This window comes from Notechis scutatus, chromosome 3 (assembly GCF_049901735.1).
Source record: "Notechis scutatus isolate UNSWTSFEM ecotype Mainland chromosome 3, rNotScu1.2, whole genome shotgun sequence".
Taxonomy (NCBI): domain Eukaryota; kingdom Metazoa; phylum Chordata; class Lepidosauria; order Squamata; family Elapidae; genus Notechis; species Notechis scutatus.
In genome coordinates, this window is record NC_142011.1 from 68,325,568 (window position 1) to 68,352,690 (window position 27,123).

Here is a 27,123-nt window from a genome sequence, read left to right on the forward strand (position 1 = left end):
TGGGATGAGAGATTCAATTTGTTGATTTTCTTATACAGTGACCTTTCTTTTATTTCTCTTCTTTTTTTTTTCTGAGTTCCTAAGCCAACTTTGTTCGAATTAAATTTATTTTGAACCTAGTTTATGTTTACAGCTTCATATTTTTCAGGAGATTTATTTCTGTGAGTGTCTTCTTAAGGTGGTAAAAACTATTTTCCTTGAAACTTATTAGTTTCTTAAAATGTGAGATTATTACATAATATACTTATGTAAAGGCACAAATGCATGCATACATAGATACCCACACATACTGTGCAATTCTTTTAAAATAAGTGTCTTGGAACACGCAAGAGGACATTCGAAGCACCTCTTCTGGAATCGTTAAGCAGCTGCTTGTGCATCTGTTCTGGAGGCTGCTTCTTGGTCTTTTGGCCTAAATGGGCACCCATAGCCACTTCATTGCTCTTCTCCCCCATAAATGCTGAGACACCCAGGAGCTGGTTCCCTGATAGCCAAGTGCAAGCACTTTCAGAAAAAGACTTAGCTGATTAATTATTCAATAGATGATTCGTGCATATTCCTACACATCCTATATGAGGTATTTCAAAGAATTTGCACAGTCCTAACTCAACACATGCAGGCATAACACACACTTGCTTAGATTATCAATCCTTTTGCAATTCATCAGTTTTCATAATGTGTGTAAACTATAAATTTATCATCGATCAATGACTTGCAAAAGTTTTATTTTTGGGTAGCTTTGTGAATGATATTTTTTTTTGCCTGACTTATCTTTGTTTTGACTTTCACAGCATGATTTTACCTGCGAAAAACAGCTTTTGAAGTCTTCACAATAAGTTATCTGAAGAATATGAACCCTTAAATCACAGGGCAGGAATGTTCACCTTCTCTAACTGAAAAGGCCAACCCAGGCTTTGCACAGCATGCCAAAAATGGCAGGGGGTGGGGAAGATAAAGATCTGTTGGAAGGATGAAGGATGAACATATGAAATGTTTGGCCCCTCCCACTCTGGATGTTGCAAATGGAATGGTGTTGAGTTCCTATTTTTGTATTCCTAGCATAGGGTTTTAAGGCATTAAGACTGAGCAGACCTTGATAATAGCATTAGCAATAGCACTTAAACTTATATGCCGCTTCACAGTGCTTTACAGCCCTCTCTAAGTAGTTTACAGAGTCAACACAATGACAATAGAAAGCTAGTATTGCATAATTTAGTGTTAATTGCAGGAAGCGTGTGAGCTGTAAGTATAGGAACAGTAAGTTTTCAATTAATGAAAATAATTTGATGATGTGTGGTGATGCCTGGCAGGAAGAAATAAATTGATACCCTTTAAATGCTATGGACTTAACATCCCATCACCACAGCCAGCATACCTAATGGGAAGAGTTTCCCCAAAACCTTGGCACTGTAGAAGGAAACAATAAGAATGCTGAAGTTTCTTGCCAAGCTATTTTGATGACTTCAAATTTCAGCTGCTAATGTCCACTTTTACTTTTTAAAAAAAAAAAAAAGTTTTATTTTAGTTTTATTGTTCTTTTAAGAATTCATAACTCATATGTATCAATAAATGAGACTATTTGTAGCTCAGAATTAGAATGAGCTGTCTCTGGTGCTCTCTGAACAACAGCAAAAATGGTGTTACCTATTTTGGGTAATGAAATGTCTGCAAGAAAACAGCCAAGCTCAGACAGCACCAAGAACTCAGCTTAATTCATTTGTAATTGGCGAGTTTAAATTATTCAACTTTATATATATATATATATATATATATATATATATATATATATATATATATTGTGTGTGTGTTTTCTTAAGTTTTTGTATGGTGTTCGGCTTGGTTCGGGTATTTTCCCACGTCATTGTAGTTCTTTTAAAGTTGTAGCAACGTTTCAGCAGAATCTCATCTGCCATCATCAGGCTTCTGTATTGTGTCCGTCTGTATTGTGTCTTGTGTCCACAGTATTGTGTATTGTATTGTGTATTGTGTCCACAGACGATATATATATATATATATATATATATATATATATATATATATATATATATATATATATATATATATATATATATATACTTAAAATAGTTAAGTTTGTCTTCTTGAGTCTTCCTTTATATCGGATAGTTTGATAGTTGTTAACTGGTGGGAAAACCTAAGCATAATAGATGAGAAATTTTAAAAATCAGTCTTGTGGTAGGTTTTGGTTTATCAATACATCAACAATGATGCAATAGACGGTGAAACTGGATTTTTGTTGCATTATTTTTATAATGTTTACATGGCAGATAATGGTGATAAAGATATTTTATCAACTTAAGAGTGAAGCCAGGAATTTATAAAAACAGCCCTCCACTCCAACTTGATGTTGCACATGCATTTGAAAGAATTGTAACTATGCTACACAAATAGAAGGCATTAAAATTCTTCTGATAACTGAGAGATTTTGCCAAAATAATCATTAAAACAACTTTATTTTGGCAAGCGTCTTTTCCTTTTTTATTTTCCTTAGTTTCTTTCCCTTTAGTACAAGCAGGTAAAAATTCTTGTCATCTTCTCATTTTTCCATTTCAATCTCTCACAAAAAACAAAAGTTATTCCAAATTATATCCTAAACCATAGAGCATCTGAGAGCGGAAGTTGTCATCTGCCAGTTCCACTACCATCAGCAAAACAGCAGGAAATGGATGCTCCCTGTATGATTAAGATAGCATCATTATTATGATAGACTAGGCTACAATTCTGTTTCATAATGAACATTTTATTTCTGTTGAAAAGCATGTTAGACAGTATTGGTCATAAACATCTGTATATCTGTGTAAATTCAGTTACTATTAGTAACATTAGTTACTATTAGTAACATTAGTTATTATTAGTTACTATTACTTCTAGTCAAATGATGAGCATGGAACTATAACAATTATAGAATTATAACAATTCAGAAATTCAGGTAAAAGTCTCTTTACTGCCCACTATCTAATGCTGGGAAATTAATTATTAATTTTTTTCACAAAATTCAGTATCAAAAATGATTCATACTTGTTGGAAACTTTGGGAGTCAAATTTAAGTAAACAATTGGATGGCATAATATAAGCAAACTTACAGACCTCTCCTTTAATGCAGAGTTATGATTTAAGATTTTACAACACTGTTTTAATCCTATAGGAATCTTATATATACTTATTCTACAAAATGTTGCAATAAAAAGGTACAAAAGGGGAAAGTAACAAGCGATCTAATTAATTCAAAGTAACTGATAGAACAACCCTCATTGTCACTAAATTACCTTACATCTTTGGCCTTCAGTACCTTTGTTTGGAATTACAGTTTATAAATTTCTGAGACTTGGGTTCCTGATCCAACCCAATCTATAATTTTTTCATGTCAACGAAGAAAGCATCATTGTATTTGGCTAAATTGCAGTACATAGTCATCCTCATAATCTCATTCTACAAAGGGTGCTAATGCATTTAGTCACATGTAGTCATACCTCACTTAAGGCCTTGCTCATCCCAAAGAAAGGCAAGGTTTGAGGATATACTTCCATCTGATCTGCATGCATTTTTTTTCTGTTATGGCTGAAAAGGGGCTTTTCTCAAGTTGTTGAAATATATAGCTTAGGTAGAACAATATTCTGTTGAACAAAAAGCACTACTACGTGTCACATTAGACAGTTTGATTTTATTTTGTTATTCTACTTTCATCACGTAGTCCTTTCATATACTGTCAGAATCCTTTATATGTTAGTGGAATTTGTATTTTTCAGAAATTACTCATTTCTGAAATGCGTCTGATTTTCCAGTGAATATTCAAAGTTTTATTTCCATTTGCAAGTTTCGTGTGCAGTGTTTGTCCCAGACAGATAAATGTTTAAGCGAGGGTGGACTATGAAACTAAACCAGATCCAGATTTAAATTAACAGGATGAATAAATGAAGGAGACCATACGAAGAAATATCAGCAACCTTAACAAAACAAGGGGTACTAAAATAGCCTCCCAGGTTTTGTGGTTTTCTAATTATAAATGTAGCCATTTCTCACAAAAGACATTATCAAATGTCTGGAATAACTTTAGAAGAATAACATTTATTTTAGATTATTCTTAAAGCTTTCCTTCTTGCATGCAGGTTCTCATCTGTATTTTACTAAGCCCTTTGATTTCACTTCAAACAGAATATTATTATGAGACACCAAAATGATGCATTAGATGTCTCATTTTGTACCTATTGACTTGTGCAATGCAAAAAAAGAAAAAATAGGCAGTGACAAATCTCTTGTATATTGCTGTCAAGTAAACTACATCGATGCGTCCATGTATTCCTCAGATGTTGAGTCCAGCTTGAAGAAGATTTTAACATTCTGTGTGTTTGCTCAAAAGTCAGCTATTTATGTTAAATGCCTTTCAAAAGGTTAAATTGGTATGGCTAACAACAGTAAACAGGCAAAAAATGATAATTTAGCATTTGATACTCTGTATGCATTTCCTTGTGATTTCAGATACATTAACTTAATAATTGTTATAAAATACTATGAGATAAAGCTGTGTGATGTTAGGGATCACCGAGCTTATAATCAAACAATGGGAAACTGTTTTCTCAGAAGCAGAACTCAGTGTATGAAGTTATGTTTCTGCCTTGTTAAATCTGCATAAGATAGCAATTTGAGGGCTGCTCATCACCAACAGATCATTATTTACACTATAAAGTGTAATCCTTGTACTTCTGTAATTCAAATTTTAACTTTCAGCTTAATTATATTGAGTTCAATTGAACTAATATAGTCATTTATGATCATATTAAGACTGCAGTGATAAGAACATCTATTTCTAAGATTATGCCTCCTTGAACATCGTGGATCTCGTATGAAAGTAAAATTTCTGACATTAAAGTGAACTCATAAGCATGTCTATTTAGAAATAAAGCATTGCTCAGTTCAGTGAGTGTTAGATGGCTTAACGCCATTAAAATGAATATCAGCAGAACTTCATGGAGGTTGACAGTATTTTGAATCTATCTGATATTTGTGTGGCCTAGAGCCCAGGTACTTGAGAGATGTCTGTCTTCTACAACATCTGCCTGTCCTATATGATCAAAGAGATTTGCCTTGCTTTGGGTCCTGATAGTTAAGCGATGTCATCTAGAATAGATGGGTCCACAGTTGCCCTTCCCTGTGACAGTGCCTTTCCTTTGGAATGGCATCTCCACAAATATTTGTTTAAAGCATCTGCTTTAAAGTAAGCCATAAAAATACATCTCTTCCCTAACGCCAACCCAGGTGGTAGATCTTTCTTGATTGAGAGTGAAGGAGGTTGGGGTTGTTGTTTTTTTCTCCATTCTTCCCTTGGAATGATTGGACCAGGATGTGTGCTTTTCTCTATTGTCTGTTTGAAAAGCCACCTAGAATTATTTTTGGACTTGGAAAGTCTAGAAATTGGAGATACATAGATGGGTAGATAGATGGTAGGTAGGAAGGAAGATAGATATATGGATGGATGGATGGATGGATGGATGGATGGACGGATGGACAGACAGGAAAGACTAAGGACCTGTGCTTTATTCTGACCTAACTGATCCTTCCTATCCTGTGTTTCATTCAATTTTAGACCTGCATCTTAACCCTTCGTGTGTGTCTATTATGTGGTAAAGTTACTATATACAACAGTTCAAAATACAAGATTAATAAGTTACTTTTCCATGCTGATTATTTCCTGAACAGATTTGTTCCATACAAAGAAGGCATAGTGATCCAGCAGTTGTTCCATGTGCAAGGAGGAGAGTGGGGGAGGCAGTCTTACTGGTTCTCCTTTCCCTCCAGTGATTTCTCACACTGTTCTGGTAAAGTCACCTTGTAAGTCCATGCAGAAAATATTGGAGCAGATGGACAAACAGGCTTGGTACAAGGCAATCTTCCTGTGGTTCTGATAACACTAAAGCTGATTTGTTTCAAGTGATGTTAAAAAGTTCAGTATCTTAAAAAGTTTGTTTTTCCAATCAGGACTTTTTTTCTTCAGAAGTCAACACTAAGTAGGAAAACAAAGCAGATTATAAACACACACACTCACATATACCAACATTCAAATTACAGCATGCTAAATTGACTTGGGAAACGACCTTTTAACCTGCTATCCAGAACAGCTTTTCCTAACCCAATACCCTCAGATGTGGTGGAATGAAGCTTAGTTAAACATAGTTGCCAGGAATGATACTAGATGTGTACTGAATAAAAAAAGTTGGGAGCAGCTAAAAGAAAAATTCAAAAATACTGTTATTCCAACAAAATGTTTCCAGCCACAGAAATGCTTTTTACAGAACTTTTTGCAGCCTTCATTCTGTTGCCTGATTTTTTATTTTTTATTGTAAACTACTCCAAATTCTCAGAGACTATGAAACAAGCAGGAACTTCCAATCCCTGAGGTTCCAAACCACTGAACTCTGTTGACTTCCCTGTGACATTTTTAATACCTGTTCATAAACTAGAGAGAATGAACGATAGAACAATCCCTTAGAAACACAAACACATCTCAGAGTAGCCTTTATTGATGGAACTTGATAAGAGTGATAATGAATGAGGTGCCAATTCCTGCCCTTGGAGATTTAAAAAGAAAAATACGGCTGCATTTTAATGTGCCTTTCTTTACCTCGGCGGTAGCCGCCCATTGTTCCCATAGACAGTCATAAATAAAAGTAAGCTTGCTGTTGTATGCAGTTTAATTTGTCCTTTAAGTTTATCTATTTGCTTTCGCACCCAGTTTCCAAATGCATAGGCATTTTTTTCTGTGAGCTAGCATTATTAAATTGCACGTATCAATCATTCTTACCAGGATTGCCATCGCCAACTACATTAAAGAAGTCAGAGAAGTCTGGTTTCAGCAGTCCCTCGCCTTCACAGACCTCCTCCCTTGGAACGGCATTCACCCAGCATCATCGACCTGTCATTACAGGACCCAGAGGTGAGGCCTTACCAAAGTGTCCATGAGCTCTTGTTCCATGGCACCTTTGTCCTCAGGTTGGGATATATGAGAACATTCATCTGTTGGGCACCGGTGTGGTGGTGTCATGCCCCTGTCGGAGTCTGAATCCGAGGAGGAAGCCGAACAGCTGACAGGGAGTGGGAGTAGTGTGGCTCCGTTGACTGTGGAGGAAACTGGGGAAGTGCAAAGTCCAGTTGGGCAGAGCAGGGAAGAGGTAGAACAAGGGAGAGGGAACTCAGAGGAAGACCCAGGCCCACACCCTCTTCATCCTAGGGCACACAGGGAGGAATGGAGAAGAAGACAACGTGGGTTGCATGGCTTACGGGTGGATTCCTTTCATTAGCCACAGCTAGGAAGACAATTTATAAGAAAGTTAGGCTGCGTGCAGCAGCTGCTGGGAACAAACGTGACTTTATCTTGTGTTGCCGTTGCTTATCTGTGTTCCTGTGTTCCCAACCATTCAAAGGCTGTTCCTGGGAGAGTTTTTCTCCAGCCAGAAGGTAACCTGGACATTGGGGGCAACGTTGGAGCTAACGAAGGGACTCTTGTTGATTATCTGACTGTGTTGCCTTTGTGCCACACCCCGGGTCATCACAGGTGGTTTTTTTGAACCAAAAGTAGACAAAGGCTTGTTAATTTTGTTCCCTCATTTGAACCTAGCTTAGGTTGCTTCATGGCAATCTCAGGAAGACAGATGGAGGGGGTTCTAGCTAATCAATGAAGTTTTATGACTTGGAAAGATAGACATGTATTTGTAGATATACAGTATATTTGCACACAGGTATTTGTATCTAGTTCAGTAAAATCATTCTGTTCTATTGCTTTAAGTCCTTAGCAGTCCATTAGATGTGATTTTATTTTTAATAAGTAGTGTCTACTCTAAGTCTTTAACCTCATTCCTATGGGTCTTTTTAAATGGTTTATAGCAGTGATCCCCAACCTTTTTTATGCCGCGGCCCGGTACCGGCATCAGCTGGGCGCCGCGGCCCGGTACTGGCATCAGCTGGGCGCCGCCATCTTTTTTTGATGAAAAAGTGCTTCCGGTGACCTCACTGGAAGCACTTTTTCATCAAAAAAAGATGGCGGCGCCCAGCCAACCAGCGGCCCGGTAGGACTTGTTCCACGGACCGGTACCGGTCCACGGACCGGTGGCTGGGGACCCCTGGTTTATAGTATTCTGGTTATTGTTGTTTGTTAGAATATTTTGTGACTTAAAATAAAGCAACTGACTCTTGATTTCCTGGGGCTGAATAATTAGATGTAGCTTTTCAAAAGTTTAATTTATAAAAGTTGCACTGTCCACACGCACATGCTGTAGTAGAAAAATGAGGTGCATTTGATTTCCTTTTGCTTAAAGGGTTAGGCAGGGTTTTTCACTTTGAAAATCTATTTATTCCTTGCTTAAGGCAGGGGCATATATAACACATCTTTTCCTCTTGATAAACATTCTCATTAAAAATGAGAAAGTAAAATAGATACTTGTGACATAATTTTCCTCCTATTGCAGTATTGTTTGTTTTTTTTTTCAAATATATAAATTGTATATACATCAATTACTAGGATTCACATTTAAAATAAAGAAAAGTTGAGATATTGTTTTCCTTAAAGCTGGTTGTATTTGTCTACCCAGATTTATTATTATAGGAAATTCTTTCGGGTAATTAGGTATAGGCTTCATTCTTAAAAACTTGTTGTAAATGATTATATTATAAACCTTAAGCTCACATGAGAAGTTGGCTGTGTAATTCTCATAGCTTTCAAAACAAAATAACATTCTGCTGGAGAGCTAGATGGGCTTAATTGGTTGTTAATCATGTAGCCAGTTGCTGGGAAGTCCACGTACACTTTAAAAACAACCTTGATAATTGGTGATAATAGCAAGGTATTCATAGTATCAAAGTTACATTAGCAGTATATTCAGCTGTACACCAGCTGATTGCAGTGTCTCATCCTGAAATTTGAACAAGTTAGACTCTTAACAGGAATTGCTTCCATAAGATTGCCATTGCTAATATGACATTGCATGCAAACCAGATATGGAGCTCAACTTGATCTTGAAAAAGATGACATTTTTTTTTAAAAGAAAGAGTATATTTTGAGGGGGGAAAAACGGCAGTCCCATGGCAATTCAAATACTAATAAATGCATATCATAAGCTTTCACAGACAAGAAATCACTTGTTTGGATTGGGTAAGCTTGAAATCACCTGTTTGGATTGAGTAAGCTTTAGCCCTTGAAATCTGTTGGACTTAAAGGTGCCATATGACTTGGTTGCTAAAATCTTTCCAGCATTCCTATCATATTGTAAACCACCCAGAATCATTGTATTAGTGATAGGTGGCATAAAAATTTAATAAATAAATTGTGATAATTGTTGCTATGGCAAATAGATTTTTGCAAGTATGTGAGTGCACTAAAGTTTCATTCAGCTTTCATGGGCTTATTAGGGATCTGTCTCTGGCCAGATTTCTTGAATTAGTGCTCTTGATTATTTTTCTCTTTAAGAAAAATCTTAATTTTTTTTTTAAAAAAGCATCCAATGGAAAATTTTGTTGTACTTTTCCATAGAGCACTGATGTGAAAAAGCACCTTTTACTTCAAAAGACAGCTGCATTGAGCAAACTCATCTCAAGCCTTTATTGCCTAAGTTGCATTTCTTGGCCACCAATTCAATTAAGAAAAGCTGAATTTAGTCTGCACTGCTTCTCTTTATTCAGCAAATCTAGACATAGGTCATTGCTAAACAAGAATAAGGTGAAACCTTGACCAGAAATTTTAGCAAGGTAGGATTTATGTTTTTGCATCTTTGACTCTTCTAATTAAACTTTAGGTGGATCCATTAGAATCCTGGGGGGGGGGGGTGGTAATATTTTTTCCACACACACTCACTACTGCCCGACATATTTAAGCTGCTAACATTAGTTGCTCTGTTAATATGTTGTCAGGTAAATTGAATTCCTTAAATTCAAGTTGAGGTTTCAACCATCATGAATTCCACCTCAGCATTTATATTTTGCCCATAAATTAGATTTGGAGTGACAGTTGACTTAAATTATGAAGAGCCCCATGATTACTATTCAATACGAACAGATAAAGAACTAAGGACAGAGAAAAGATAGTTATATGGATAATACGGAAGCAATGGACAAAACATAGACTATTCTAGTCTAAACATCTACTTTTTGTGCAGAGCGAATTTATGGAAAGGTATATATGTGACATGTGCAAGCTGACGGTATATACAGCCCGATTATATAACTTGTGATCAAATAGGAAGCAGCTGGAGAGCTGAAAGAAAAACATAAAAGCATCACTTGGAGACAAAGAGGAAGTGTCCTACTGGGTGGATAGATGGATAGCAAGTTTCTTCAGGAATACTCTTTACTAATAAATAAATTAGTCCATGTAATATTTTTATGCTGCACATTTGGAGGTCACATTCAGTTAGTCCATTTTGAATGCAAGGTGTTTTATTTATTTATTTATTTATTTATTTATTTAATCGTTTATATCCCACCTTTATTATTTTTACGAAAAACGCAAGGTGGCAAACATATGCAAGATATCCTCCTCCTCCTATTTTTTTCCACAACAGCTCTGTGAGGTGGGTTGAGCTGAGACTGTGTGTGACTCACTCAAGGTCATTCAGCTAGCTTTCAATGAGTAAGGTGACACTTGAACTCGGGGTCCTCCTGCTTTCTAGCCTGATGCTTGAACCACTTAACTAGACCAAACTGGCTCCTATATATGGCAATAAAATTAAGAAGCCATGGATCTTGAATATCATTGCTGTCATTTTTTTTTTAATCATCTAGGAAGTAAAGCAAGTAGGGATGAAAGCTGAATGCAATCCAAAATCTTTAGAATCTTTGTTGTGTCATAGAGAACATATCAATAGTGGGATCCTACCTTAGTTGCTACTGGTTAGTTGCTACTGGTTTGGTGGGTGATCATGTGCACTCACGCACCCCTAACGCTCACACCCCTAACAAGCCAATCAACTGAGCAGATGAAGAAATGAAAAGCTAGGAACGACCCTCCCACTTTCCTATGCGCTTTTCGGTCTTTTATCCTCTCAGCTGATCAGAGACCTTTTTTGTTTAACTACTGGTTCAACTGAACTGGTCCGAACCGGTAGCATACCACCACCAGTAGCATACCAATACTGTATTTATCATAAAGAAAAATCTTGAAATTTCCAATTCTATATTGCTTAGTAAATACTACATTTTAGATATTCTCCTGAAAATTATAGTATTGAGATTCCCCATGTTATGCCGACCATGGTTGCTTTCCTTGGAACCTATCATATGTTCCTCATCCTGCTCCATATGACGTCTTAATTTTTTTAAAAAAAATCCTTGTAATCTAAATGTGAAAATAGAGTGTGCTGCAAAGAAAATAGCAAGTCCAACATCAACGGTATTTCTAATAATGCCTCTGGCACCGTATTCATTTGACCCATAAATCTCCCCTAAGAAATAAAAAGGTATTGAATATATATTGTATCAATAAAAAGACAAAAGAATCTAAGAATGAAAAGGGAAAACTATGGGAGCCAAAAAGGGATAATTAATACATAAAGAGGTTATTTTGCAAGAACTACATTTACAGTTTTTGTCTTGTGAGTTTTTGCTATAGTATGTTCTTCATGTCCATGACATGTTAGAGGGATGCATTTGCCTGGTCATGTGTTCATTTGTACCTTCATCTATAGTTCTGAATGGTATTCATTCACTTTTTATAAAATGGCTATTTTTTGTGATTGCCACCATTGTATTCATTGTTGAATAGACAAACTTCCACTGATTGTTAAAAAAATCCTATAAACGTCAAATGAACCCTCTCATCCTGAACAGTCCCATGTCACCAGCTACTTGGCAGGCAGTATCTAGTGGTCCATCAAGTCTGCGTTCTGAGGGGTTTTTTTTCTTTTTAATTTATGTATTTATATTATTATTATTATTATTATTATTATTATTATTATTATTATTATTATTATTATTATTATTATTATTATTATTATTATTGTTGTTGGTTGTTGTTGTTGTTGTTGTTATACACAAAAACAACAGTGTACACAGCAAACGAGATAACTATGCTAGGTTTCGTATCACAAATCACTAGACGAACACTTTCCAAGTATTTAGGACTGCATGATGTATTGGCGGATTATTATTATTATTATTATTATTATTATTATTATTATTATTATTATTATTATTATTTCATTTTTTTATTTTAATTTTTTTATTTATTTTGTCAGATGTTGGACAAGGGCTATCATATACCATTAAAGATGTTATCCTAAGCATGTTTAAACTTAGTTACTGACCTATTGTCTCTGCTAAAAGTTGGTTCCAAGCTTCTACTACCTCTTTCTAGCATTACTCTTGAACTTCACTCCTGTCAAGTTTGAGGTTATGCCCCTATGCTCTTGATTTTTGCTTAATATTGAAAATACTGCCTTCTGGAACCTTAGTCACACCCTTAATATATTTAAAGGTTACAATGTCCTCCCCTTTCTCTTCTGTCCTCTAGGCCAGGGGTCTCCAACTTCGATAACTTTAAGCCTGGTGAACTTCAACTCGCTGGCTGGGAAATTCTGGGAGTTGAAGTCCGCCAGGCTTAAAGTTGCCAAGGTTGGAGACCCCTTCTCTAGGCTGTACATATTCAGTTCCTCAATCTCTCCTGATAAGTTTATCCCTCTTAGACCTTGGACCATTTTTGTTGCCCATCTCTGGTCTTACTCAATCTTATTTATACATATCTCTTTTTAAGAGAGTGAAATAAAACATCTGTAATTCAACTCACCGGTATTCTTTTTTAATCCTTATTACTCTTGTTTATATCTTCTCTTTTCTTCTAGTCTTTTACAGGTAGTCCTCAACCTACAACCACAATTGTTAAGTGATAAACCCGTTAAGTGAGTTTGGCCCTCATTTTATGACTTTTTTGCCACATTTGTTAAGTGCAGTTGTTAGGTTAGTAACATGGTTGTTAAGCGAATCTTTCCCCATTGACTTTGCTTGTCAGAAGGGCATCATCACATGACCCTGGGATACTGCAACTGTCATAAATGTGAGTCAGTTGTCAAGCATTTGAATGTAAATCACATGAACACGGGGATGCTACAACGGCCATAAGTGTGAAAAATGGTCATGTCACTTTTTTCAGTACTGTTGTAACTTCGAACGGTCAGTAAATGAACTGTTGTAAGTCGAAGACTAGCTGTATTCCCCACCCAAGTATTGATATTCACTGGGGCAGGGATCTCTTTTTTTCATACCATATTTCATATACTGATGCAAAACAGTAATTAACAGTAGGTAATTATAATACAGTGTATAATCAAGTAATAAAAACTACAACTTGCATAAATCCAATAATTTTGTAAATTAGAACAGGATTTAATTTAACAGGAACTTTGTATGAACCTAAGCTTTGAGGAAGTGCTCTAATATTTTTACCTATTCTTCATTTCTAAAACAATCTCCTTTGGAAAACATGAGATAGAGAAACATTTATAAAAGGATTTTGCTGCACCAAGAGGTGTGAATTAAACTGTTAGAAAGCTGTGGCTCTTAAAGAAAGTACTAAGGTAAAGGGTCAGAGGTGGTATTCAGCAGGTTCTGACCAGTTCTGGATAACCGGTAGTGGAAATTTTGAGTCGTTTTGAGAACCGGCAAATACCACCTCTGACTGGCCCCGCCCGCATCTATTCTCTGCCTCCCGAGTCCCAGATGATTGGCTGGGTCTTCTTTTATTGCTCTGCTCAGGTGAACAGAGCTGGAAAGCAGGTTGGAGGGAATGGGATTTTACAATATTCTTCCCCTGCCATGCCCACCAAGCCATGCCCACCAAGCCCCACCATGCCCACCAAGCCATGCCCATGGAACCAGTAGTAAAAAATTTGAATCCCACCACTGCAAAGGGTGCAGCCAACACTTGTTCTACATAGAGCTTCGTTGAGACATTTAACCTCCTGCTGCTCCCAATTTTCACCTCAAGGTATTTTCGGTGAAAGACTATATATTTGGTTAGATCCAAACATCAAAAGTGCTTATGTCGTTTAGAAATAACTTGCTCATAGTAGTTGGTACGTGGTGCAAATATTTCATTATGTTTTCAAATAAAGACTTGTGTAAACTTATTCTAGCTTTCAAGCTTTTCAAGCTTTCAATTGGAGTCAACTGAATGAAAAGGGTCTTTCTTTTTTATGTTTGTCATTGTGAGTTCTAGTCCTGCCTTAGACATGAAAGCCAGCTACATGGCTTTGGCCAATCACTTTCTCTTAGCCCAACCCACTCGCAGAATTGTTGTGGTGGGGAAAACAGGAGGAAGAAGGAATAGTATATATTATTTGCCAGCCTGGGTTACCTTTGAATTCATACAGGTGGAATACAATTAATAAATAAATAAATAGATGCTTCATTCTCCACTGGATTTCAGGCATTAACAATGAAAGACATGTTGATTCTCTGAAAGCTGTTGGACGGTTCATTCATTAAACAAACCTGACTAGCTATTTAGGGTTTCTATTTAAAGTGGCACATTCTTGCTTCTGAATGCCACTCATGTTAGCAAGAAGCTTGCAGATAATTAAAACTGGAACTAAACAAAATTCAAGAAGCGTGTAATTAAAGTACTACCTTTATTGGATTTTAAGGAGTTGCCCTATGACACAGGAAATATTTAAAGGAGTAGCTTATTTAGTTAATCTATATGTAAGTGAACAGTTTAAAAAACCACTAGTCTAAATTAACTATGAAGCCCACCCACTGAGATTATCTCGTAAAGGATTCTCAGTGTTTCAGGTTCATTATGTGCAACCATTCAATAATTCTAGATAAATGCATAACTAAAAGCTCTATTATGCTAATAATTTGCACAAGGATAGATAGATGTGTGTGGGGGGGGGCACCATGCTGAGTTAATTTATTATTCTGCTAACAATTTCTAGACTAGACTCTCCTATGAGAAATTATGTTAATATGCTATTCCACTGAGGACATGATAGAGCAACAAGATGATGTAGCCGTTTAATCCCTTTAAGAGATGAAAAATGCCCAGAGGGAAAAGTATCAGAGAGAGGCATGAGTGTGATTAACAAAGGGAACCTAGAATTAAAGTTTGATTCTGCGTATTATAAAAATAAGGCCCAATCAGGATTGGTCTCTGGGGAAACAGTGGTGGGCTAAAAATCGCTCTGCAGAGTAGGTATGAATGGATCACCTCCTCATAATTCCTTTCTAGAGCAAGGAGGGGGGCAGGATCACCCACAAGTACTCCATACATAGGTTCCCTGCAAGGAGTCTATATAAGACAGCAGTTTCCAGGGGATTTTAAAACTATGGAAACTAGGGGGAAGTACTCTCATTTAAGTTTGTATACTTCCTTTCTTAACCAGCTTAGAAAATTGCTTGTTAATGGCTTTTTAGGGTGTTAACCTTCCTTCAGAAGGGAAAGTTTTACTACAGTAGTGAATTTCCTTCTATCCTTGATGAAAGAAGTTGTATGCATGTTTAAGGACTTTACAAACTCTCTCTCTCTCTCTCTCTCTCTCTCTCTCTCTCTCTCTGTGTGTGTGTGTGTGTGTGTGTGTGTGTGTGTGTGTTTAAACAGTAAAAGGGTGACTAGGATGTTGATTTGGAAAGTTATAAATAGATGAAGAGGCTAGAGGAACTTGTCATAATTTAACAGCAGTGGATTATTTCAAATTTTCAAATAAAGATTTTGAAACTAACTAAGAAATCCTCCTGCGGGAAAATGTTTTGATTAGGAAAAAAATATGGTAAGAGGAATTTTGAAAGTTGACGAGAGGGAACCAGAGAGAACTAAAGATTACAACTGAAGAAGATATTAATACAATGGAACAGTATTATTTCAGTGTAGAAGGGTATTTGAGAATAATGCACTGTGAAATTATTCTTAAGATTGCTACTATAAAAATAGATTTAAACTAGATGACAGAAAAGGAATGGATTTTATTGTACAAAAGAGAGATTGGGGGCAATTTGAAAGTGGTTTTAAAAATGTCATGTTAAAAGAATTATATGGTAAAAAAGTGTAAACCACAAAAGTGAGTTATAAACGAAACTTGCTGATGTCTTAACAATCAAAGGGAAAATACAAATACTAAATCAGAAGAGGGACTTGAATAGCTTTCTTATCTTAGATTTACAAATGAATCATGTTAAACTAGTAAAGAATTTCTGAGAGGAGACAAAGAGAAAATGATAAGTAATCAAGTTGTGGGACAATATTTAAAAAAGTCAAAATCAAGTTTTTAAAAATAAATTGAAAGAAAATAAATATGTGTTTCTGGTAGCTCTTAAATGACTTTTTTTAAAACTAGGACTGAATGACAAAGCTTTAAAGACTTGTTTATAGATAACAGAAAGAAAAGGATATAAAACATTTATCTGATTATGATTGAAATATATGTGTTACTATTCCTGGTAGCTCTTAAACATTTGCTTATTAGGACTGAATAATGAATTTTGTTTTAATTTGCCTATTGATAAAGAGATGTGATATATGAAGATCTTTTACTGAATTATCAGAGAACTGTTAAGTTACTGGTTATTTCTTTTGGTTTGGTTTGGAGGGAGTGATATTTTTTTATATCTTTCTTATTGCATATATTTTTCTTTTTTTCAGCAGTGTTCATTTTTTAATCTTTTTAGTTTGTGTTAGTTTTTCCCTTCATTTGTAAACTTGTTGTTTAAAAAAAAGGCTGAATCAGAGCAGGAGAGGCATTTGAACACATTCAAAAGATTTGATGTATTTCTGAAATAATAACAAAAATTATCCCTCCTTGACTACAGTATTTTAGCTTGTTCTATAATGGCATATTTACTTTTGTATCTTTTGTTTGATATGCCCATCAACATCAAACAGGGTAATAAGCTCTAGTGCTTTATACTCAATTTCTTTTTATACTAATGTCTCCATCCTCTTCAGAGCTCACCCACCAAGACACATCATAATGTTTAAATACAGAACTCATGTTTAAAGCATCATGAGGCTCAGGATTTCCAACTTCTCATATTGACAGAACCATAAATCACATTAAATTAAGTGAATTACTATACCATGCATCTATAGCTTTAACAGTGTTTATGTAGTGTCATCTTACCATCTCCAGCATCGGAAGGAAGAGAAACACTGATATTTGAATTGGGAAGTAGACCTCTAATAATGTAATAGCAATATATCATTCAGATTCATCAATTCCATTAAGATGCCATTTTTAGTATCAAGGCAAATTTGCCTACAACCCCCATTCCCCTGCCAGGATTTCCTATTTGTACTTCAGATGTTACCATCTGCATTTAATTATGGGAGTAACCTTACTTTTTATCAAATTATGTACACAACTTGGCTCATAAGTCAAAATGAAATTCTTAATTCCTTTTTAAAATATGAATGCAAGGCCTAACATTACAAAATGCAAGCAAAAAAAGTGTATTTACAAATCAAATCATTTAATCTATTGTAACAATTCTAAAAATGACTTGTCATCTAAGTATCTACTGATTTTGCCTGAGTATTAGAACATTTTGGCACTACATAGACTAGACTGTATGATTTCATTCCTTTATCATTTTACCCACTCAACAATTCTGTAAAGGAGGCTTCGGTAGTGATGACTGAATTCACATTATTCAGGGAGTTTATCTGACTGACAAGGAAGTTAAATCTGAATCTCTATGTTCCTAGTTTAATCCTGATTCATACTTCTTTTTTCCATTTATTTCCTTCCTTTCTTCTACCGTGTTACTCCAACAATACGGCCTTCCCCAAAAGGAAGTCCCAGCATGTTTTATAGTCATAAAATCAAATTAAGCCCCTCCCCCCAAATTAAGGCCTATATTAAACATGCGAAATGGGGGGGAATGGCAGGGGGGCTTGCCGTTAGGAAGTACTTTTGTTGTGTACCCGGATATGCTGCTGCCTGCGTTGACTTCGGTGTTGGTGGGGCACTTCGTATCGGGAGACCTTCCGCCATCGTTGCTTTCCCTTCTCCCCGTGCTGCTGGCGTTTGGCACAGCCATGCACGGCCAGCCAGGGCTCCTCCCTGCAACCGGAGCCCATTGGAGACACTCGGCTTCAGGCGCTTATGTCGCTGCCTTCCCTTCGCCTTCGAAGGCAAAGGCAATTATTTTAAAAATGATGCCCTATTACTGGTACGACAAAGCCTCCCCTGCCCGAGAGGGCAGCCCAACCCCATGTGGGGAGGCAAATCTCCCGGGGCCACAGCGCAGGATCGGCCCACCCCAGGAGAAGTGCCCAGCCACCATTCCTACCTGGTGCAGGGCAGAGCGCGAAGAGCTTCACCTGGGGCACCCAGCGCAGCTGACAGGCGGGTCCTCCTGCCCGGCGGCGGAGCTCTCACCAAGGCAGCGAGCGTCTCCCCACCGGGCCCTCCACTCATCCTGCCAGGGCCGCGTCAGAGCCATGTGGGCTGGGCAGAGCCGGGAAAGCGAGCCGTGGGTGCGCACCTGTCTGCCAAGCGAAAGAGCTGGGCCGACCCGAGCTTGGCTTCCTTCCCAAGTCCCTCCAGCCTGAACCCGAAGGAGCCACCGGGAGAGGTCGCCTGAGGCAATGATAGCGCCCTACCCATCCGCGGACAGGGAGGCGAGTTGACGGCAGCATTGCTTCCCTGGCCGGTGGGTCCGGCAGAGAGAGCCCAAAGCTGCCCATCCTTTCCACCCCTCGTCCAGGCCGTCCCCGTCCCCACGCATCTCCAAATGCACCAGCAGCTCCAAACACTGCAGCGGCACGGCCATTGGGCAGAGGCGCTCACTCGGCGGGGCTCAGCTCAGAGGAGGACGCGGCGCAGGCCATTGCCTTGCCTCCCTGTCCACGGATGGGTATGCGCTATCACTGCCTCGGGCGACCTCTCCCGGTGGCCCCTTTGGGTTCGGGCTGGAGGGACTTGGGAAGGAAGCCAAGCTCGGGTCGGCCCGGCTCTTTCACTTGGCAGGCAGGCGCGCAACCGCAGCTCGCTTTCCCGGCTCTGCCCAGCCCGCACGGCTCTGGAGCAGCCCTGGCAGGATGAGCGAAGGGCCCAGCGGGGAGGCACTCACTGCCTTGGTGAAAGCTCCACCGCTGGGCAAGAGGGCCCGCCTGTCAGCTGCGCTGGGCACCCCAGGTGAAGCTCTTCACGCTCTGCCCTGCGCCAAGCAGGGATGGCGGCTGGGCACTTCTCCTGGGGTGGGCCAATCCTGCACTGTGGCCCTGCGAGATTTGCCTCCTCACGTGGGGTTGGGCTGCCCTCTCGGGCAGGGGAGGCTTTGTCGTACCGGTAGTAGGGCATCGTTTTTAAAAGAATTGGCTTTGCCTTTGAAGGTGAAGGGAAGGCGGCGACAGGAGCGCCTGAAGCTGAGTGTCTCTGCCAGGTTCTGGTTGCAGGGAAGAGCCCTGGCTGGCTGCATGTGGCTGTGCCAAACGCCGCAGCGTTGCTCTGAACACCACAGCAGCACGGGGAGAAAGGAAAGCAACGGTAGGTGAAGGTCTCCCGATACGAAGTGCCCCACCAGCGCTGAGGTCAACATCCAAGCCGTCGCCGCCCGCCCGCCTGCCCGAGGATGCAAGGAGGGAGAATTAAGTCACTCCCGAAAAGACAGCCTAGCCGTTTTTTCGGGGGTCAAAAAAAAATAAGGCCTGGCCTTATTTTGTGAGAAACACGGTATCATGTAACTCAAGTAATACATAGCTAATTCCCTGGTGGTCTGTCAGCTAGCCAGTCTAATATTGTACATTTTATTCTGTATAGTTATTGCACCATACCAAAAGGATTTGACCCTCAATTTAAGGAAGTGTGTATAATTAATTATTAGTTTAATCTATTTATAATCCTAGAAATCCTGCTTTGCTGTGTCATTACAATTGAATTGTTTTTGAAAAGGATGAGTGAAGAATGTTATGACTGTATGCCAAGAGCATACACTCCCTAAAGAGTCACCCAAGATGCAAAGGTCATCTTAGCTACCCCATTAAAATAGGCAGACACCTACATTGAGCAGAACTGACATAGGAAGATACCCAAAGCAGAAGTGTCACTTTAATAGCAACAGCAAGGGCATCCTTTCATACTCTACAGGAGATGATCATGAGAAATGATACTGGAAAACTACATGAATAGAAAATATAAGATGATTGGCAATATAGTGTGGATGATCAGCTCCTCAGATTGGATAGTGCTTAATATGCTATTGAGGATGAGTTGAGGATCTTTCAAGGGAGATGTTTATGGTGTGGCTAGATGGCCTTTGAGATATCTAGTTTCTGATGTTACTTTTACGAGCAAGTAACTTTCAAGATGCAAAGATAGATCATAGTTGAAAAGTGGAATGCAAGAAACATGAATATGAAACAACTCGATGCAGTGAAAGATTAAATGATCTACTACACACTGAGATCTAGGAATAGAGAATTAAAATGGACTTGATTTGGACATCTTCTATTACAGGGGTGTTAAACTCAAGGCCCAGGGGCTGGATCCGGCCCACGGGGTGCTTAGATCTGGCCCACGGGGTCACCCTGGAAATAGTGATGGACCGGCCTATGGTGCCTCTGCCAGAAAAAAATGGAGCTCATGAGGGCCACATGCAGCTTTCTCAAGCTCTGTTTTTGCTGGTAGACGATTGCAGAAGACTGTCTCAGCTGAAAACTGAGTTTGCAAGAGCCATGGATGGCCCTCTCGAGCTCTGTTTCCACAGGCAAAGGATTACAGGAAGCCATTGCAGGTGAAAATGGAGCTCGGGAGCCCATTGTCAATGTCTGAGACAGCGCGCCATTCAAAGCAGCTACAATGCGCCATTTTGGAATTGCCACACATGCGCAGGGGCCAGGGAGCAACCGGGCTGCAGCAAGAGTACTTGCGGGAGCCAGCAGGGACCAACCAGGAACAGGAGGGTTGGGTGTGCTGAGTCTGTACAGCCAGCTGGCTAGCAGAAGCCAGTAATGCTGGCTAGAAATCCTTTTACTTGTATTGTTCACCACATGCTAAGCTGAGATTCCAGTAAAGAGGCCCATTCTGTTCACAGTGTGACCTATTCTTTTGCTGGCTTGGTTTGGAACTGTGCCACCCATTTTTGCTGGCAGAATGCTTGGGCCACCTGGCCAGCCCCCCCCCCCCAAGTTAAAACACAACCCTGATGTGGCCCTCAATAAAATCGATTTTGATACCCCTGTTCTGTTATATCCTGTATGATATCTTCCCAAACCAATTCTTCAGGTCTTCCAATCCATTATCAGGGTAATCAACTTCAACTGCTTTGCAGCGAGTTGTCATTTTTACTTTCCTTGCAGTGTTCCCACCAATATAAGCTTCTCAAAGGAAAACAAGAATAGAGAAAACCAAAACAAACATTTTGTGCAGTGTCGAGTTTTCTCAGCTTGTCAACTTAGGGTCATATTCAGCTGAAATCAATTCTAGTATTTCCTTTCCCCCTCCCTTAAATGTCTGTATGTGACACATTTGTATGTGCATGTGTGTATATGAAAACATACACAGGAAGGAAAAGCAGCCTTCCTGTGAGATAAATTCTAAATCTTTTATTTACATTATCTCTTCTGAATTCAATGTATGAGAAATAGCATTCAATAAACGGAAATTCTAAGGTTGGCTTTTTGGAATTGCTAAAACAGATGTGAATGTTTTATTTAAACAGTTCCATTTCACTAAGATTAAAGAACAGTTTTTACAACTTTTTGTTCATAGATTTTATTGTTAGTTGATTGTAGTTTCAAGTTGAGCTAATATTTCCCATTGATTTTAATAGTACTGGACTGCCACCAAATTTTTAAAGCTATTTATTCAGACTTCTGGTCCCTATCTCTTCAATTGTATCATATATAGTTCAAATTTCTTTCAAAAAAACTTTAACCTTTTGCCAGCATTCCTTATTTAAAAATCTCTCTTCTTGTTCCTGATCAACACAGCTGTTGCCTAGATGTAAAAGCATTTGACTTCAGCCAGCATGGCGGCTTAGTCAATTAATACTCCAATACAATCATTTCTGAAAACAAATGCTTTGGCAGAATAAAGAGTGGGATATATCTTGCATAATTTGAATCGGCTTTTGCATTGTCACAATGGTAGAAGTGACATTTTGGATCACAGTGGGCTGAAGCATCTCTAAAAATGAGACAGAATTATGAAAAGGAATTAATTTCAATGTTCTTTCAGTCCTTTTTAACACCAGATTTCTTAATTGTAATTGATTCTTTAAATACCAATAGAGGATTGTTTTGACTCCTAAAAAAATGTTCTGGTCTCAACAGTGGCAGCACCTGCCTAATCTTGCCTAGATTTAGAAGCTAACCAGGGCTAGCACACGATTAGGACATGAATGGGACCAGTGGTGAGATTCAACCAGTGTAACAACCGGTTTGGTGATCATGCGCTTTGCGTGTGCACGCACCATTTTAAAAAGCCCATTTTCAGCTGTAATACTTACCTTCTACTGTAGCCCCAGTGTGTAAAACAGCTGAGGCGTGGCAAAACCGCTCTACCACGTGAATCAGCTGTGCTCCAAAGCAGGAAATAAAGCACAGGAAATGATCACCGGAACTACTGGTTCGCCTGAACCGGTCCGAACCAGTAGAATCCCACCTGTGAATGGGACCCTCCTGGGAATAGCAAGACTGTAGGTGAGACTGGGGGACTGAAATTCATCCTGGAAAAAAGGCACCAGGAAGTCTTCAGGTTGCCATGATAACTGCATGAAATATGCATGAACTTACCAGGAGCCAAGCTCAAATCGAAAGAGATCTTGCTTTAAACTAGTATTCTTTGTAAGTAGATGAATCCATGTGTCATATACTTTCCCATTAGGCTTTGAGGTGAGTAGGTTTATTTTAGCCATCAACTGTGCTAGGATGACCATAATAACAAGGGCTTATCTTATTCCTGTTCTAGCATTACAGAGAACATCTTAGGTTGTTTTAAACTTCCTTTGAACCCTAAAATCCTTTTCCAGTATACCTCAATTGTCATTGGATTACTAAATAATTTTGCAGACTGAGAAATTATGCTTCTAGAAAGCCAACATAGCTGACTTAACAATGACTTCATAGTTTTTTCCCCTAATTATTTAAATAAGCAACACAGTTGAAGAGATGGAAGAAACATGTGGACAGGTAGTTGTTTGTAAACAATGGGGAGAAAAGTTAAAGAATCAGGAGTAGGCTACTCACTGGCTCCATGATATTCTGGCAACTCTTGGGGTGATCACTTGCACTACAACTAAAATTGGGCAGTAATATTTGTCACCAAATTATGGCAGCAAGTGTCTGTTTCACTTAAACACTATTCACTAAGGTGTGATAGTCTGAAAAGAGATTTGTTTTTGACTTGACTTCACCGTCTGCATCTTTTCCAATCTGCCTTCAGCATGCTGCTGAAATTATTATAAAGCTCACAGCCTGAAGGGAGGAAATCATGGCATGGACTGAGAGGCTAGTAAAGCACTCCCTTTATCTGTGTGAAGGTTTGCTGGACAAACAAAGAAAAGAGAATTAAATTGGTTGAAGTCCTGATGATAGTGGAGCCACAGTTGGTTTCAGTGAATAAATTTCAGGAAGGAAGTTATAAACCTTGGAGCAGAACAACTGAACCATTTATTAGTTCTCATTAAAATTAACAATACCTTATTCAAAATTTTGGGTGTGATTCCTTGGATACTAGTGCTGGGGATTTTACCTTCCAGCATGCTAACTTTAATCTTCCTACTTTCTATTGTGCAGTAACATATTACAATAGACACATCAGCATTGTAATTGTCAAACTCGGCAAAAAAAAGGTTTAAATATCTAAAGTGCTTAACGGCAATCAGTTGGGAAATAAGCATCCTTTCCTAACTTGCTGCCTTCTAAATATATAGGGATCAAAATTGTGACATATCCTACCTAACATAGTCATTGGCCCATTGCTTCTTGGAAACTCTATGATACACACTTGGAAGGTCTCAATATGTGTTTTGATGATCTCAGTAAATATACATTAAAACATTAATCTTACTCATTTTTCCCCAACTCCGATTGAGACAGTGGTCATCTAAACATCTAGAACAGGGGAGGAAGTTTTATAAATGTTTGGACTTATGATAGGCTTTATTTCTGGGGACAAGCAAAGATCACTATTAATTAGCAGAAATACTTAGTTATTTTAGTCTGAGAAGTTGTTACTGTATCAACATTTGTGAAAAATCTACATTGTCTTATTTTTTATTTTGGCAAATGGTTTGTAGATCCCATAGTTACAGAGAGGGGAAGGCAGGCAGACAGGCAGGGAGGGAGGAGGGAGGAAGGAAGGAAGGATTAATTCACTATCCTTAATAGCTCTTCAAAGTATTTAAACCTTTTATAATTATTACCAAATAAAATATGGTATCAAATCTGCCACAGAAACATAGACAGATTGTGCTAACTCAAGAAATTATGTTATGCAGAACATAACATGAGAAGAACATTGGAAAGAAGAAAAAGAAAACAGTATACTTGCTTCAAGTTCTCTATTTTATGTTCAGGCTGGTAAGAATTAAATAGGGATAGAGCAGGGATGTCAAACTCAAGGCCTGGGGGTTGGATCCGGCCCATGGGGTGCTTACGTCTGGCCTGCAGAGCCACTCTGGAAATAGCAAAGGACCAGCCTGCAGTGCCTCTGCCAAGGAAAATGGAGCTCGGGAGATCTGCATGCCGCCCTCTTGAGCTCCATTTTCGCTGGCAGTGGGTTGCAGGAAGCCATCACAGCTGAAACAGAGCTCGGGAGCCAGTTTTTGCTCAGGCCACTACAGGCGTCCCTGACATAAGTGACATCAAGCTGGCCAAGCCAACCCCAGCCCCCCAAAGTCAAACAATCCTGAATGAAATTGAGTTTGAGCTAGAGCAACTTGAAGCTTATTTTGTATACATTAATTTTGGATTCATTCTAACATATATTTTTATTCTTTGATAATCACCTTCCTTTATAAAAGTTTCAAGTTTTGCTAAGTGATGCTCTAGTCAAAACACTCCAAAACACATGTCCACATACTTCAATTCTTGTAATTCTGCAGCCTGACGGGAGAATGGTGAAAGAGGAATGTGTGCATTTCTCTACCTTTGCCTGAGATTTTTTTATTACCTTCCCCAGCTTCCAAGGCTGGAAACTAAACAATAAATATCCCAGCCTCAGAAAGGGGGAAAGGATGTTCCCAGAACATGACTTACAACTTAACCATCCCTTTAAGTAATAAACTGGTAATTAGTGGTAGTTTATGATGAAGACTACCCTGTTTCTCCAACAATACGGCCTCCCCCAATAGGAAGTCCCAGCATGTTTGATAGGCATGAAATGAAATTAAGCCCCTCCCCCAAATTAAGGCCTATATTAAAACATGCGAAATGGAGGGGAAATGGCGGGGGGCTTGCCGTTAGGAAGTACTTTTGTTGCACACCTGGATATGGTGCTGCCCTGCGTTGACCCCGATACGAAGTGCCCCACCAACACCGAGGTCAACATCCAAACCGTCGCCTCCCACCCACCCAAAGATGCAAGGGGGAATTAAGTCACCCTAAAAGACGGCCTAGCTATTTTTTCAGGGCTCAAAAAAAAAATAAGACCCGGCCTTATTATATGAGAAACACGGTATTTGCATATAGTGGACTTTAAAGAAATGGGATAGAAAGAGAGTATTGCTACTTTTGAACTCTGATGTTGGAGAAGACTCCTGAGAATATCATGAATAGCCAAGAAAACAACCAACCAGGTACAAACAACCAGGCTCAAATTATCCTACTTCAAATCAAAGCAGCTGCAGCAAGGTGAATGGATTCAGTTACAGTGGCAATGGATGGATTGTTGGAAGACCTAAAGCAGAGGTGTCAAACTCACAGCATCATAGCGGCATCATGTGACGCATTGGGACTTCCCCCCTTCACTAAACTGGGTGGGGGCATGGCCAGCACGTGATGCATTTGTCCCACAGGCCGTGAGTTTCACAACTCTGACCTAAAGGAACAAGTTGGGGACAAATCATTCTTGAGAAAATCTATCTGTATGGTCACTTGACAGCATATAATCAGTTGTCATCAATCATGGGAATGAAACAATTATTTAGTTCAAAATTAGAAGACATAAGATTAATGCAAAATAGATCTGAGCATCAGATGTCATTTGTTCAAAATAGAATCTGTTAATTGAATTGGAAGGGCTTCCTTCCTGATAATGACTGATTATGTGCCATCATGTTGACCATACAGATAGATTTTCTCAAGAATAATTTTAAAGATGCAAACATATAATTATAATGAGAGGCTTAATATACATTTGAAAATGTTTGCATCTAAACAAAAATAGAAAACCTTTGCTCCACCCATCTGTATTAACTATGTAGGGCTCCACCCAAGTGTATAACTCATCCTACTTTCCATCAGTGCCCCACCCACTATCACTTATACCAGGTAGTGTAGAATTCAGTGCAAGAAATTTGGTCTTTACAGAAATTTCATTAAACTTCTCTTATAATATCAGTGAAAGACAATGTACAGTATTTATATCTCCTAATTTTGTTCATTCAACCTTTGCTGTTCACCACTAGGTTGTCTTAGTATCTCCTCCTGAATATTCAGCACACTTTGAACCTAATTCAATACATTTCTTTCACAACTTTTATTGTTCTCTCTGGTTTACAAATGCAGTGCATGGACATAGATAGCCATAAAAGTTTAATCAAGCTGGCTGAGAGAGGATGACTGTATATTTTGGAAATAAATGGAACTAAATCATTTTGTATAAATGTAATAGGCTTGTACGATGGCAGTGTGCTAAAATGAAATGCAGCAGCAAAATCCAAAGACCTCAGCTTAAGAATGCAACAAATGAAAAAGTATTGTATCACCTTTATTAAGGTATTGTTTTCATTTTGAATAAATTACATTTCCAAATTATTCAAGGCACAACATTATTGATGCTAACAAAAAGTAGCCTTGTTGTGGACAGAACAGCTATTGACACTTAGAGAGAGGTGGGGAGTTTTTTTTTGTTTTTTTTTGGATAACGATTTAGCTAACTTGTTTGAAAATCGAGTTGCTTGGCTAGAGTTAGAACTGCGTTATGGTTTTGCTTTGTATTTATCTCTTTTTAACTGTGTGTTGTCTAT

At 38.6% G+C, this 27,123-nt stretch overlaps 1 protein-coding gene across 12 annotated transcripts in view; it reads left to right on the top strand.

Moving 5' to 3' along the window:
- The window catches only part of NFIA (nuclear factor I A), a 479,105-nt gene that overhangs the window by 403,598 nt on the left and 48,384 nt on the right, over positions 1–27,123 (top strand). For 7 of the 12 annotated variants that reach the window (XM_087960368.1, XM_087960369.1, XM_087960367.1 and 4 more), the window contains one exon: positions 6,818–6,946. The exons of the other annotated variants lie outside the window; for them this stretch is intronic. In XM_087960368.1, the coding sequence (XP_087816494.1) occupies positions 6,818–6,946 (129 nt within the window). The remainder of the gene's footprint in view (positions 1–6,817; positions 6,947–27,123) is intronic. 12 annotated transcript variants of the gene reach the window in all.